General features: G+C 39.5%; 1 protein-coding gene across 18 annotated transcripts in view; it reads left to right on the top strand.

Moving 5' to 3' along the window:
- The window catches only part of SIPA1L1 (signal induced proliferation associated 1 like 1), a 333,288-nt gene that overhangs the window by 239,902 nt on the left and 78,859 nt on the right, over nt 1–14,527 (top strand). For all 18 annotated transcript variants that reach the window (XM_079768725.1, XM_079768716.1, XM_079768714.1 and 15 more), the window contains 2 exons: nt 4,970–5,073; nt 8,092–8,249. In XM_079768725.1, coding sequence (XP_079624851.1) covers nt 4,970–5,073; nt 8,092–8,249 — 262 coding nt within the window. The remainder of the gene's footprint in view (nt 1–4,969; nt 5,074–8,091; nt 8,250–14,527) is intronic.

The following is a 14,527-nucleotide window of genomic DNA, read 5'->3' on the forward strand; positions in this document are numbered from 1 at the left end:
TTTCTTTTAAGTGTTGCTGAAATGCACTTGGCATAGAAATTAAAATATGTAAAAGGCCCTATTTAAGGAAGCTATACTTTTTACCTCAACTGCACAAAATTCTAAATTCTAATCAACACATTTCTTGAACACCTTTTATGTGCTAGCACTTTCATAGACATTATTTCACTTAATCCTCAGAACAATGAGATTATAGAGGAGCATTGAAGTGAAGACTCGTTTGTGTGGTAATTTAGCAGATGATGCTACTGGCATTCAAATTCAGATCTTCATACTTTCCAGTTGGGAATCCAGGTAATTGCAGGTATCTTACAAAATGAGCAGTAGGTAGAAAATAGAAGTGGCTGATCCCTAAGTACCAGCCTTACATTCTCTTATCCTTTCATCTCAATATGTTAACAATTTTGAGAAACCTGGAGTCCCAGGCTCATTCACCTGAACACTCATAAATTCCTTGAATGGACACAGTATGAGTTTGCCTGTTATGTCTTTACTCCATCCTCATTGAAGTAAGGTAACTCATCTCCTGATTGATCATGGCTAACGGTACATTGAAGAAGTATTAGTACATATGATAGATGCCAGAGCAGGTGGAATTCTTGACTTCCCCAGATCCTTCATTAGTGAGTAAGAGAATTGGTACCACAGGGCAGAAGTGTGCCTCAGCACAAACACATGCCAGTGTTTCAGAGGTCAGCGCTAGTCCCTGGCTGTGTTTCTGAGCATTGGCTCTGTATCCCCAGACCCTGAGGCAAGGTTGCATATAAGGCAGCTCTGGGGCTCTTCCGTGGGTGGCACCCAGCAGCCAGCGACCTTTCATAGTATTTCAGACCGTGGATAAGAGTCAGACCCACAACCTGTCAGTGATTTTGTCTTGCAGTTGATGTGTTCTGTAGTAGTGCGGACATTAATAAACTAAGCTTAAACTTTCTTCATTCTATCAACTTTATTAGTCTATGCATTTACTTAATGGGATTACTCTTCTTGTTTTTATAAATTTTTAAAAATAATAACTTTCCAAAACGCAATTTCATGGGCTTGTTTTCCTTCATTTAGCTTTTCTTAACTCGAACATGTCCATTAGTGACCAGAAAATGGTTAGGTAACACGCGAATTAGCTTTTCCTGATTCAGATTCATGCATGTACAGCTTTATCATCCAAGTTTTAGATTAACTAAAAGCAAAAGAATTGAGTCAAAAGAGAAGTCAAGAATGAATATGACATTGACCATATCTGAAACTGCTCTAGGAACTTATTAACCTGTTCATACCGTCCTCTGATAGAATGTAGGGATATTATCACTTTTCAAAGCAGCTGAGAAGAATATTCTTAGCATCCCTCAATTATTCAATGTCTTCTTATCATCTAGTTTGAATATTAGAAATTTTGCTTTCTGTGGCTTAGCGTAGAGCGCTCACCTTCTTAGTGGACACATGCCACTTGTAGTAGGATGATTTGGAGGCAAATCACGTGATTATCAAGATGACCCATATGATGCTGGAACTTACTTTCTAACTTTTAAAACTCTATACAAATACGAAGGGCCATTGTCTTATTTTCATTCCTCTTCTGCAAACGTATTTTCCCTTTAGAATTTATTCAATATATTCTCCAACCAGAGAATAAAAGGTTTTTGGTCATTTTTATAATTGTCATTCTGTTAAATCTTTCATGGTTTTAGGGTTTTGAGCTCATTAAAAAATATAGCAACATTGGATGCCTTATTCTTTATTGAATATAGCAAACCTTTATTTTCCATTCTCTCTGTCCTAGTACATAGTAATTGCAGATTTGGAAATTTCTTTCTTCTCAGTCAGGAAAATTTCATTGTTTTGGCCCTAGCTTCATCTTTAAAATGTTTGAAACTGTTTCCAAACTGTTTAAAATCATCATTAAAACTGGGGTTTTCTAAGGTCTGCAGAAAAAAGGCTGGTCAAGTAGCATACATTATAAAAAACTAGAGGCCCGGTGCACGAAATTAGTGCACAGGGTGGAGAAGGGGGCATCTCTCAACCCAGCTTGCACCCTCTCCAATCCATGACCCCTCAGGGGATGTCTGACTGCTGGTTTAGTCGGGCATCTCTCTCACAATCTGGGACCACTGGCTCCTAAGCGCTCGCCTGCCTACCTGATCACCCCTAACCACTCTGCCTGCCTGCCTGATCGCCCCTAACCACCTCTACCTGCCTGCCTGATCTCCCCTAACTGCTTGCTCCCCTGACAGCCTGATCAGTTCTAACTGCTTGCTCCCCCGCCAGCCTGATCGCCCCTAACTGCTCCCCTGCCGGCCTGATGGCCCCTAACCGCCTCTGCCTCGGCCCCTGCCACTATGACTTTGTCCAGAAGGACGTTCGGAAGGTCATTTGGCTGTCCGGTCTAATTAGCATATTACACTTTTATTAGTATACTAGTAGATGAGGCATACAGAGGAAACAGAAAGGACTAGACGTAGAAAAACAGATGATCTTCTGGGTTGTCTTCAGTTTTCCTCTCTGGCATTAATCCTTTTAAAATTAGAAAGACATATAAAGCAATATGTAATAAATGAATACTGGATGACACATTTTTTTCTAGTTCATTAATTTTGCTTAAAATTGACTTGAAACTCATGTAAGTACACGTCAAAGTGGACATATTCACTTTAAAGTTTTAAAATGTACTAATTTGTTTTAGAGATATTTATAGCAAGGACCCTTAGCAATAGATAAGTTCTTCAGACTCAAGACCTATCTTTGAATAGTTCATTTACGATATGTATTGTAGTAATTTGTTCTCTTGCTTGAATCTAGTTTTTTTCTAGTGATAGTCATTAACATTTAGAAGATATTTTTCTTGGAGAGTTATATGTTAGTACGTATTTTTGCAATTTTTGGAAAGTAGTCTTTATTTATTCTTCCTTTAGCTTATTTTTAAAACCCGTTGCATTTTGTGTCCGCTTCAAAATTAAGATCCTCCAAGATACTCAAGGTTGAAACTCAGGGCTCTAGAACTTCTTTACAGGTCTGTCTGCAAGTTGCCCCTGAGGTCTATTCTTGGAGCAGTGCCTGAGGGCAGTGGAGCTGCTGCATTCCAGTCACCCTGGGGGTGTTTATTAAAATAGATTTCACCGCCCAGCCCCACACCCAATGAGCAGTGTTTCTGGGGGTGAGGCGTGGGAATTGGCCTTTTAAACCGGCTCCCAGGAGACTCTGTGCACACTAAATTTTGAGATCTTGACTGCCTTTTGGTTTATGCCAGAGGCTTTGTCTTGCAGCATCATTCTTTAAAATTCAGTGAAGTCTTTTGGTCCTCAAAAATGTGGTTGAGATAGACTTGAGTTGACCCAGAATGAATGCACTTCTGTTCATTTAGCAGCCCTGTGGTCTAGGTCCTTCAAATCTGAAGTTATTTCCTTTCAATTGAGCAGTTAACAATTCTCTTCTGTGGTTTCCAGGTATTTAGGGGCACACTGATATGTTAATGATTAAGGGGGTAGAGATTGTTGCTTTTGTAAGGAAGGTGAGAGCAGGATGCACTTAGTCTTAAAAAATGGGTGGACATGGCTATAATACCTTTGTTGTTCAGTGTTACATTCTTATTGAATTTCCATCTATTTGTTAAGAACAAAATAGTTCTCTTGATTGAATCAGAAATATTGGAAAAGATGTTCTTAACTTGATGTCTATGGAAAGAATTCAGGAATTCATGAACTTGAATAGGAAAGAATTTTACATTTATTTTTATTGGCCCTGTTGAACGATGGTCATGGTGCCAATGCATTCATGAAGCAGCATGGCTGTGGATAGTACGGCTGAGAGGTGGCCTTGGGGTGAGGCAGCCCTGGGGCAAGGTCCCTCTCCAGCTACAAAGCTCTGCTTTGCCTGCTCTGCACCACTTGACTCTGTGCTGGTCTGCTGTGTCCTGCCTGCCTGCGCGTCTCCATTCCAGTGCCTTGAAATGTTTTCAGTGTTTTGTCTTTGGCGTTTCAGCTCCAGCTGGAAAAATGCAGTCTTCTGTGGAAAGGGAAGTGCACTCTGAACCAGAGGGGAGCTGACTTATATTGGATGCCTAAAGAATAAAGCATCCAATGTTGTGATCCCTAATTGGTCCATCCTCATGCAAAGGGAGGCTCCAAATCTTCACAGTTTGACTTGTCCAAAAAACACTGTCCTGATTGGTCAGGGAAGATGTTAATGAGGATATAGCTATGTAGCTCTGATTGGACAAGGAGAGTCTCAGTTCTGTTGGTTGAAAGATGATTCCAGGAACTCCTTTGTAAGGGTTGGCTAGATGGCAGGAATACAGTGCAGGCAGGCAGTTTGGACAGGCTTCTCCCGAAAGCATGGCTTACACGAGAGGCTTCAGTTTAGAAACAGCTGTTAGGCTCTGTTTTTAAATTCGAGCTCAGTTAGCCATTATTAATCCTTCTTGACAGGTATATTTTTCTCAGAGTCCACAACCCCTAACTGAAATTTAGCATTTCCTTCAATTATGAATGGAGGCAACAAACCACAGTAGTTCGTAAAACTCTACGTGGGATTTTTATTGCCAAAAGAAAGGTCATTTCATATCCTATTGTTTGTTGTGATAAGATATCTCAAAATATAGCATCACTACACCAAATTTATAATAGTTATTAGACCAGCTGCTAAAACTTGTTATATAAATCCTATGCTATTGCATCATATTTTAAAATTACTTTGGTAACTGAATTCTCAATATAATTGATTTCTGTTGAAACCTTATATATTTTATTTTATGCATTTGTAAATATTTTGAGAAGGAATCCATTAGCCTCACACTAGACTACCAAAGGGAATCAAGTACAAAAAAATGGATAAGAACACCTATTCTAGATCTTGTCTAGGATCTTTCCATCCTAAACCATCTTTTTTTTTCTTTTTTGAGATATTTCTCTTAAATAAACTATTTTTTCTATTCTTACAGTCATCTCATCATTCTTTTTTGTTTGTTTGTTTTTCACTGTAGCTGACTCCACTGGAACCCATTCTCTGTACACAACATACAAAGACTATGAAATTATGTTCCATGTTTCTACCATGCTGCCATACACACCTAACAACAAGCAACAGGTAAGAGATCCTTGTGTTCTCTCTGTTTCTTCACCCTTGTTTCATTTTCTCCAGAAGCCAGGGTAGCAAGTTTGTAAAATCTTAAACCAGAATTTAATGTTGCACCTGTCACAGCAGCAGGAAACTTTGTACATTGTGGACGTAAGGAATAGCAAATGAGCCGAAAACAAATGAAGAGACACAAATTCTAGTTTAACAGCCAGCTGGGTGGCTTTGTGAATTAATCGTTTGCTTTTCACCCATGGGGATTGATGTTTTCACGGAATCTGAAGAGAACAAGTTGAAATCATGGTGATTAGATGACTCTGCAGGGTTGCAAAGAATGTATATGAGTGGGTGAAGTTTCATCTCAAGAGGCCAATGTACAAAGCAGGGAAGTATTGGTGTTTCATTTCCCATTGCAAAGGAGGTTGGGTATACTAACAAGTAGAAAAAGAGAATAAGTGTCAATGAGATCTCAGAAGAATGTTTTTTCTTAACATGTTTTTTAGATAGCGAGGAGCATAAATAGCAATTGCATTTGTGTATGTCATACATAGTTTCTTTTTAAAACATCTAAACAATGCCTATTACTAAAATGTAGCCACTGAGAAACCACAGTGCTAGGAAGTGACAGATTGTTTCAGAGCAAAATGGAAACTGGCAGTATTGTTTTAGAGTATATAGTAGTTGTTGTTGTTAAGAAATATTTCAAAATAATGACACCAAACTAAAATTTGAAAGAACCAGAGCTACTCTCCTTTCAATAGCTATTGTAAACACAAACAGCCCAGTGTTACTTCTGACCTTAAAATGGATATGGATTTTGTTATTGCCAGTTGTACTAACAGAGCACAGGCCTGCTGCAGAATGAATCACATCCTCTTTCATAGAATTTACCCAAACACAGATCTAATCTAACACTTCATCACTTTAGCTTTGATTAAATCACAAATGTGGGTAATAAAGTTTTGCTCTTATGATTACCAAAGTAATCAAAACTAGGAAGCAAAGCAATAAATCAGTTCTGACTCTGAAATAAACCAATTTTAAGATAAATTCCCGATCTGGAGTTTGTTGACAACTTGATTTATGCAAATTCCAGTTCTAGATTTCTCTGAGAGGAAAACATCATGCTAAGAAAAATATACTAAACTTATTTTGACTAGTCAGTAGACAAAAACATTTAATAACATTGACAAATGATCTTTAAAGGGGAGATAAAGGCTTATTCTACCTAGTTATTCAGTAGAGAAAGTTAAGGAGGTGGTGGTAAATACTTAGTAACAAAATTCATTTAATTGTTTATTTCAACTAAATGAGTTGAAATGCTGAGCAGAGGGAGTTGGCATTTAAATGGACAGCTATCTAAATTATGTAATTTTAGAATCCAATCAAGGCAAGCGTGTTATGTACCTAAATCAGAATGAAAGAGTAATTGATATTATTACATATTAAGAAATTTTAGTTTTCTTGCTAAACAATGTATTTCTTCTATAGATTACTTTATGCTTGGGAAAAAACAAAAACAAAGCAAAGAATGTATCTTTATAAATCTTCTTGCAGTAATTTGTTTATAAATACTTTTACTATATTTAATGTGAGATGGATAGATAGATTTACTTCTGCTTGGGCCCTTTATTAAGACATTAATATTATATATCAAGCCATATTTTAAAGAAAGAATGTATCAAAAGACAATGACATCATGTATGCAGGAATAACATAATATACAGATTGTGTTTTTGGTATGTCTGTGATCCTGAGTAGATTAATAATCTTTAATAATGGGTATATTCTGTATGACAGTCAACACAGACCAGCCTTTATTTCTGTAACATCTGATAATACGTCATGTTCAGAAATGAAGTAAATGGCCTCATTAGAAGATAATTTGGGATGCTTTGAAATTCCTAAGGTTAAAAGTACATTTCCTGAGCATTCTAACTCCCAATTCTCAACCCTAATCTAAAAGGCTATTGTTTCTCCCAGCTGGCAGCCAATACTAGATTATTGATTTTACTGGTATTTAGTCTATGTAAGTTAAAGTCACTGGAGAATTGTTTTAAAATTTTGTTAAGTGTAAGCTTGTGCCTAATGGTGGATAGTTTACCCCAAATGTCTCTCTCTCTCTCTCTCTCTCTGTCTCCTCCTCCCTTCCACTCTCTAAAAATCAATGGAAAAATATTCTTGGGTGAGAATTAACAAAATAAATAAATAATGGTGGATAGTTTATATAAATGCCATGTTACTTTCCTTCTTACAAAAGCCTCAATATTATAAATATGGGAAATACAAAATGTGTTTAGTTTTTCTTCAGACTATTGATTTAAACGTTCTAATAAACCTCTCTTGAAAAGGCACTGGCCTAGGATGATCCAGGTACCTGAATTTGAAAGCCTCTTTTCCAAAACACCATGTAATGTGAAACAGAAGGTGATCTGAAGTACCTTTCACTGTAATTAAAGAAGCTATTTAACTTGAAATTTAACTTGCTTTTAAATTCTTAACATCATTCTGGAATATTATTAATTTCCACATTCCCAGCTTGTGACACCAAAAGTATATCTGAAAACACCTTAGCCACATTTCTGTAAATGAAGCTAATTAAACCAGAACATAAATTGTGTTGTAATTACTTCAGCCATTCTCATCTCTAAAAAAATGTTCTCTACGGCAAGTTCCTTTCTTACATGAAAATGGAACAAAACTGTTGTTATGGAAACTAAGAATTTAGAGATGCTGGGACTTGGCGTAATATGCTAGATATTGGATAGATCTATTTGAATGGGATATATATATATATATCTATATATGTATATAGATATATATATATATATTGCAAATTTCAGAATATTCACATTCTTCCTTGTAGGGAATGATAAGACACAGGCTAAAATATTGACAATAACTGCGTACATTACCTACCCTAACACATACTGATTCATAATGAATGTTTTAAATGCTCTTACATAAGGGAACTGAGGCGGTAGAAGCCAAGCGTTGTCATTTAGGTTGTTTGCTTACTTTTTCTTTTAGCTCCTACGGAAGCGGCACATTGGAAATGATATTGTAACAATTGTTTTCCAAGAGCCTGGAGCACAGCCCTTCAGCCCGAAAAACATCCGCTCCCACTTTCAGCACGTTTTCGTCATCGTCAGGGTTCACAACCCCTGCACGGACAGTGTCTGCTACAGGTATCAACGCTGCGCAGTGGCTTGGTGGGCACTGGCTGGGTCACACACAAGGCCCCTCCTGCTCCACTCTCTGAAGGGGCCGTGGGGACTCCCTTACTATTTATTTTTGCCTTTAATCTGTGCCAGTGGATGGTTTAATCCACACGATGACGTAACCTGATGGCATTGACATTTCCCAGACGCGTTTGGTTAGACACCTGCCGTTTCCATTTGCACTTCCTCCTTAGGTGGTATCCTTCATCCATGCCATCTGGTCCCCAACTAATTTACTCATACTGCTAATTATACTTTGCTTTTGGTGTGGCAAGAGCAGAGAAGAATGATCATAGTTAGTAGAGAAGGTTGTTTTTTTAATCACTAAGTATTTAAAAAGCCCAAACCCTTGCTTAGGACTGATTCACTCTAACATTTCCAACTGCAACCTGAGAGGCATTTCCAGGCTTGGTTACACATTTGGTGGAATTGTTTCAGTGTCCCTCACAGACCCAGGCTTATGAGTCTCAGAATCCAGGCATCTGTCCACAGAGGCCGTGGCGAGAATATAGGAGGGGATTGGTGATGAGGACAAGATGCTGGGTTGATGGGGGCATAGTGCCAAGAAGATGTGAAAGGATATTCCAGCTTCAGTAAGATGCTTCTAATGTGAATCTATCCTTTCAAAATATGAATTTTTATTGTATCTTAATCCCTAAAATTTGGAAGATGAGGCTTTGTTTATTTGGGATATTTGTTTTTGAATTAATACAGCCACCTATGCAGGAAGTAGCAACACAGATTGGGAGTTGGATTGTGGTGAGGTCCACAACTGTCTAACTCCAGGAATGATGCAAATTAATTATAGGCGTAGAGCTAGCAAGTTCAGGGAACAAAACAAATAAAGGTTACTCTGGACTAATGCTGTCTGCCACCATCCTTGCACTTTCCACAGTAACTGCGTGTTTGCATTCTTAATATAAGCCCCGCCCTAGTCTAGGCACTTCCCATGTATTCCTTCATTTAAAAAACCTATGAGGTCGGTACTGTTTTCATCCCCACTTTCAGATGAGCAAACTTAAGTGCCCGGAGAGGGAGAGCTTGCCTGGGTATGCTGGTCATAGCAGAGCCGAGGTTCACACGCACTGCGTCTGGTTCCCGAGCCTGGTCTCAATGCCTCACTCCCAACCATGTGAAGCAGGTCTTTGCTGCCCTGCTAGTGACATGCCAGTTATTCCAGAATGTTTCGGATGCCAGCCCTGCGTGAAAACCCAAGACCAGGGAGGTCTTGGTTTCCTAGGCTCGGGGTGGAAATGCAAACACAGAAGACCTAGATCTGAAGCCTCTTCTCAAGAACTTGGCCTCTGAAAGCTGCGTCAGTTAGGTGTGGAGTAAGAAAGCGTAGGGCATTGATGATAATGGGATGGGTAACTGCATTTAGAAAACACCCTAACTCTTAAAGCATGCTGTGTACTGGGTTCATGCAAAGGATTTCATGCTACTTTGAAAGCTAACTCCTTGTGAATGGTTTTTAAGAGAAACTACTTAGGTTCCCACTCCCCAGACTTCCTAGTGACTATTCACAAGGGTTTAGCTTTCAAAGTAGCATGAAACCCTTTGCATGAACCCAGTACACAGCATGCATTTTCTTTATCTTGTTACTTTAAAAAACAGGCTATTACACATATAAAATTAATATGTGGCTTGCCTTTGTCTAAATAAAATGCTTTCCCATTTATAAGGAAATATAAGGAAAGCATTTTATTTAGACAAAGGCAAGCCACATATTAATTTTATATGTGTAATAGCCCTGTTTTTTTAAAGTAAGAAAATATAGGTAAAATTTTGATGATATGTGACTTTGAGCCAATAATATATTTTATTTACCTGATAATTCCCCAAATATTATTTCAACAAGTAATTTTTTAATTTTAAAATTGTTGAGATAGTTTATAAGTTTGTGGACTAAGACTTGGAAATCTAGGCTGCATTTTAGACTTATTGCTTATCTCAGGATGCTTATTTTTCATTAGAAATAATCTGCTTTTAGATTTCATAGAACTTGCAGTTGGAAAAGTAGACTCACATACTCAGATTTTTCTAAACATGCAAGCTTTCAAATAGGTGAGTTGAGGGTCAGTTTTTGGAATCCTCTCTAATAAAATGGTAATATGCAAATTAACCATCACTCCGCTACATAAGCCACGCCCACCAGCCAAGCCACGCCCACCAGCCAATCAGGGCGGGTATGCAAATTAACCCCAATCCAAGATGGCTACAGCCACAGTGAGCAAGGTTTCCCACGTAACAGAGGAAGCCACGCTTTCCATAGCCGTTGCAGGCCTAAGCCTCCACTCAAGCTACAAAGTTTCAATTATAGAAGGTAAACAAATTCAAACAAATGGCGGCAGAATGGAGCTTGAGAGAGCAGGCCACGGTTGCCAGCGGCAACAGGGGAAGCAAAGCTTTCCGCACATCCTGGCCGGGCTCACCCGCTTAAGGCTACAAAGTTTCAATTGTAGAAGGTGAATTAACTGCCACAGAAATGGCTGCTGGAGCCCCAGGCTTGGCTCTGCTCCAGGCTACAAAGTTTCAATTGTAGAAGGAAAATAAATTCCAAATACCAGGGCCTCCCCTTGGGTTGCCAGGGGGCGTGGCCGGCCTGCAAACCACCACAGGCCCCTCGCTCAGGCCACCTCACACCCCAAGGGAACCCCCACCCTTATCTGTGACCCACTTCAGGGCAAACCAGCTGGCCCCCACCTGTGCACCAGGCCTCTATCCTATCTCATAAAAGAGTAATATACAGATTGATCATCACTGCAACACACAATATAGCTGCCCCCATGTGGACACAAGATGGCCACCACTAGATGGCCAGCAGGAGAGGGCAGTTGGGAGGCACCCGGCCTGCAAGGGAGGGCAGTTGAGCGGGACCAGGCCTGCAAGGGAGGGCAGTTGAGAGGGACCAGGCTTGCAATGGAGAGCAGTTGGAGGTGATCAACCCTGCAGGAGAGGGCAGTTAGGGGTGACCAGGCTGGCAGAGGAGGGAAGTTGGGGGCAAACAGGCTGGCAGGGGAGCAGTTAAGCATCAACCAGGCTGGCAGCAGAGTGGTTAGGGGGTGATCAGGCTGGCAGGCAGAAGTGGTTAGGGGCAATCAGGAAGGCAGGCAGGCAAGCAGTTGGGAGCCAGCAGTCCTGGATTGTGAGAGGGATGTCCCACTGCCCGTTTAGGCCCGATCCCACCAGGATCGGGCCTAAACGGGCAGTGGGACATCCCTCCAGCAGTCCCAGATTGGAGAGGGTACAGGCTGGGCTGAGGGACAACCCCCTGCCGTGCACGAATTTCGTGCACCGGGCTTCTAGTTTAATATAATGTAATACTCCTTGGTCACACTGGCCACCTGTGGAGCTCAGTAGCCACACGTGCAAGTCTAAACAGTTGGCTAGATGAGGAGGTGACACCTGTTTTATTCTTTTCAAGCCTGCACCCCACCTCCAGCCTGAAGATCATGATTTTTGCTGTCTTTTTCTTATTTTTAATTTGTTGCCTGGATCTTAACCCACCATGTCTGGCTGGGAGCCTTTGCAGGACACTGCACACCCCTGCTGGTCACATGGGTGAGTTAGTCTGGAATTTCCTAGTGGCCAAGCTTGTTTGAAGATTCAATTCATTGCTTATAAACTGACTTTTGCCCTTTTGTAAATCCAAGCCAACACATCAGTTTGTAACATCACTGAAGGAAATTACAAGAAACGAAAATGTCATCTTCTCTTATTGTAAACTTGAGGTGCATTAACTTTTCTCATTCCTTCTCCAGCCAAGGTAGGCATGTTTCCTGGGGTACGTGGTGAGGTCAGGAGAGGTTTCAAAGCCCAGAATAAACAGGGCACTTCTTATGTGGCCTTTAAAGCTTAGGGAAATGGGTGTGAAAGGGTTTATTTTCTCATGAAAGGTATTATGAAGTAGCATAGAAATTTGTATCAATTTTTAGATAAAATGTGGGTCTTCAAATAATTTTTATACCTGTGAGTTTTTCTCATACCCCAGCCTCTCTCCAAACTCCTAGGGATATGACTTTATAGGCCTCTTGCATTAGGAGCACTTTGGTTGAAAAGTACGGTGCTACATTGACTTATACTAATTTTATTTAATGTTACTTATACTAATAGTTATTACATTTTATTTAATTATTTATTTAAAGTTATGCAAATATCACTACATGATGTAGAGTAATCGGACTGCTTTTTGTCATTTCAAAGCTCTTGTTCCCAACTTTCTCCCCTGTGAGCACTCTCATGTATTCACTGATGTCTACTCGGTGTCTGTACTGTGGTAAGTTTAAGAGAGGTTTCTTCAAAGGAGCTTCTTGCTGTAATTGTGTAGAAGAATGTGGGCTCAGTATAGGCTGAAGTTACAAGGAGCGTTTAATGAGAAAATGAGATTTAGTGTGTGTTTCAAAGCACAGATGGATGGAATTCAGTGGGGAAAAGAAGTAATGCCAGGAGTGCAGCATCCACTGAAGTGCAGTCACAGGAAGGTGGAAAACACAGTGAGAAGGCTACTACTGTAGGAAAGCTTACTAGCCAGTGGAGGCCCTTAGAATGCTGGGCCCTCAAATAACACTGAACACTGTAAACAGAGTCTTAGGACAATTTAGCCAATGTAACATACAAGGTAATCTCAAAAAGACAAATTTGGAGCTTGTTGTTGTTCATTTATTTTTCACCAGTTTTTAACAGCCCGTGTCATATATATGCTAGGTACTATTCTAGGCCCTGGGATGCAACAAGGGAACCAAGAGAGAAAAATCCTTATAGTAGATAGGGAATGAGGCCCTGGTCTGGGCGTCCTCTCTCTCTGGAAAGTTTACGTAGGGAAAACTGACTAATTCAACTAATCCCAGAGCCAGGTGACCTTGAGTAGTAGACAGCTAGGAACTAAGAAATTTATCAGTAAGTCCGTGTACTAAAGCTTGTGCCATACCTGATAAGAGTGCCCTCTGGTCTCTCTTATTTTATTTATATTACTACAATGAGTATAATTGTCTGGTCCACTTGATGGAGCAGATTAGAAGCAACAAATCAAGAAGATAAAGGAGCTATTTAGTGCCCAGGATGTCTTGAAACATCAATAAGTGATTACTGATAAGGGAGATGCAGAAAACTATTCACATCAAAAATGCAAATTGAATAAGCATTGCAGACTAGGGTCACTTGGTTTGGGAACAACCAAATATACTTCATTCACTCTGAGGGCCTCAGTTTGCACAAACAGTGAAAAAATTTTTTTCATCATTTCTTAACAACTAGGGAATTAATGGATCTAGACATTAATTATGAAAGGCTCCTGCAAATACCACCAAAAGAGATAAATATGTGTTGCATAACCCCATGTTTGAATTAGTCCTATCCCCCCTGTCCCTCCAAAATTGAATCTGAATCCAGCCAAACCTCTAGAGAAGCCAACTACAGGAAATACAAAAGACAGAGGGTGCTTGTTTCAGCATAATCCAGACTCTGGACAACTTTTTGTGATAAACAGCCTAATTTCTATAATAAGTAAATTGCAGGGAAAAAAGAAAAAGAGAAGTGGAGGGGAATAAACAAAAAAAAATTTTAAGATGAAATTAATTAATTGCAATGTGTGGGCCTTATTTGGATCAATTGAGAAAAAAAAGACTATTAATAAATCTTAGAATGTCTTAAACAATTGAAAATTGGAACATTGACCCACTTTTTATGAAATTAAAGAATTATTCACTTTAGAACTAGTATAGTAATGTGTTCATAATAATGATCCTGAGTCTTCGAAATAAATGTTAATTTATGGTCGGTAACTATATTTAGGAAGGTAGAAATCTGTTTCTCCTCTCAGAAAGATCTCCATATCCAGTGGTTAAAATGTAATACATGTTGAAAGGAGTGAGTGTGATGTAGCTCAAAAAGCACTTGGAATCAGACCAGATTGTTCAGCCTCTCAGATCTTAAATTTCCCTTCCTGTGCATGGAAGGGTGCTTGACATCTAGTTAAATCCCTTAAGGAAAGTATCTCGCGTAGGCGGGAGTGTGGTACACACACATTAAATGCCCCTTTCCTTTCTTCTCGAGTAAAAATAAACATGCAAGCTTCAGCTAGCGGGAAAATCAAAGTGGATCAAGTGGTGGAAATGTCTTTCAGAAAGTCTATTCCAAGCCATAATTAATTAGCATTCCTATTGTCCAGTGTAGCTGCACTTTCTAAGACAAAGATCTGAGTATGTCCTCTTCGTGCATAACTAAACCACTTAGGGAAAAGTTCAGGC

This window comes from Cnephaeus nilssonii, assembly GCF_951640355.1.
Source record: "Cnephaeus nilssonii genome assembly, chromosome: 4".
Classification (NCBI taxonomy): Eukaryota; Metazoa; Chordata; class Mammalia; order Chiroptera; family Vespertilionidae; genus Cnephaeus; species Cnephaeus nilssonii.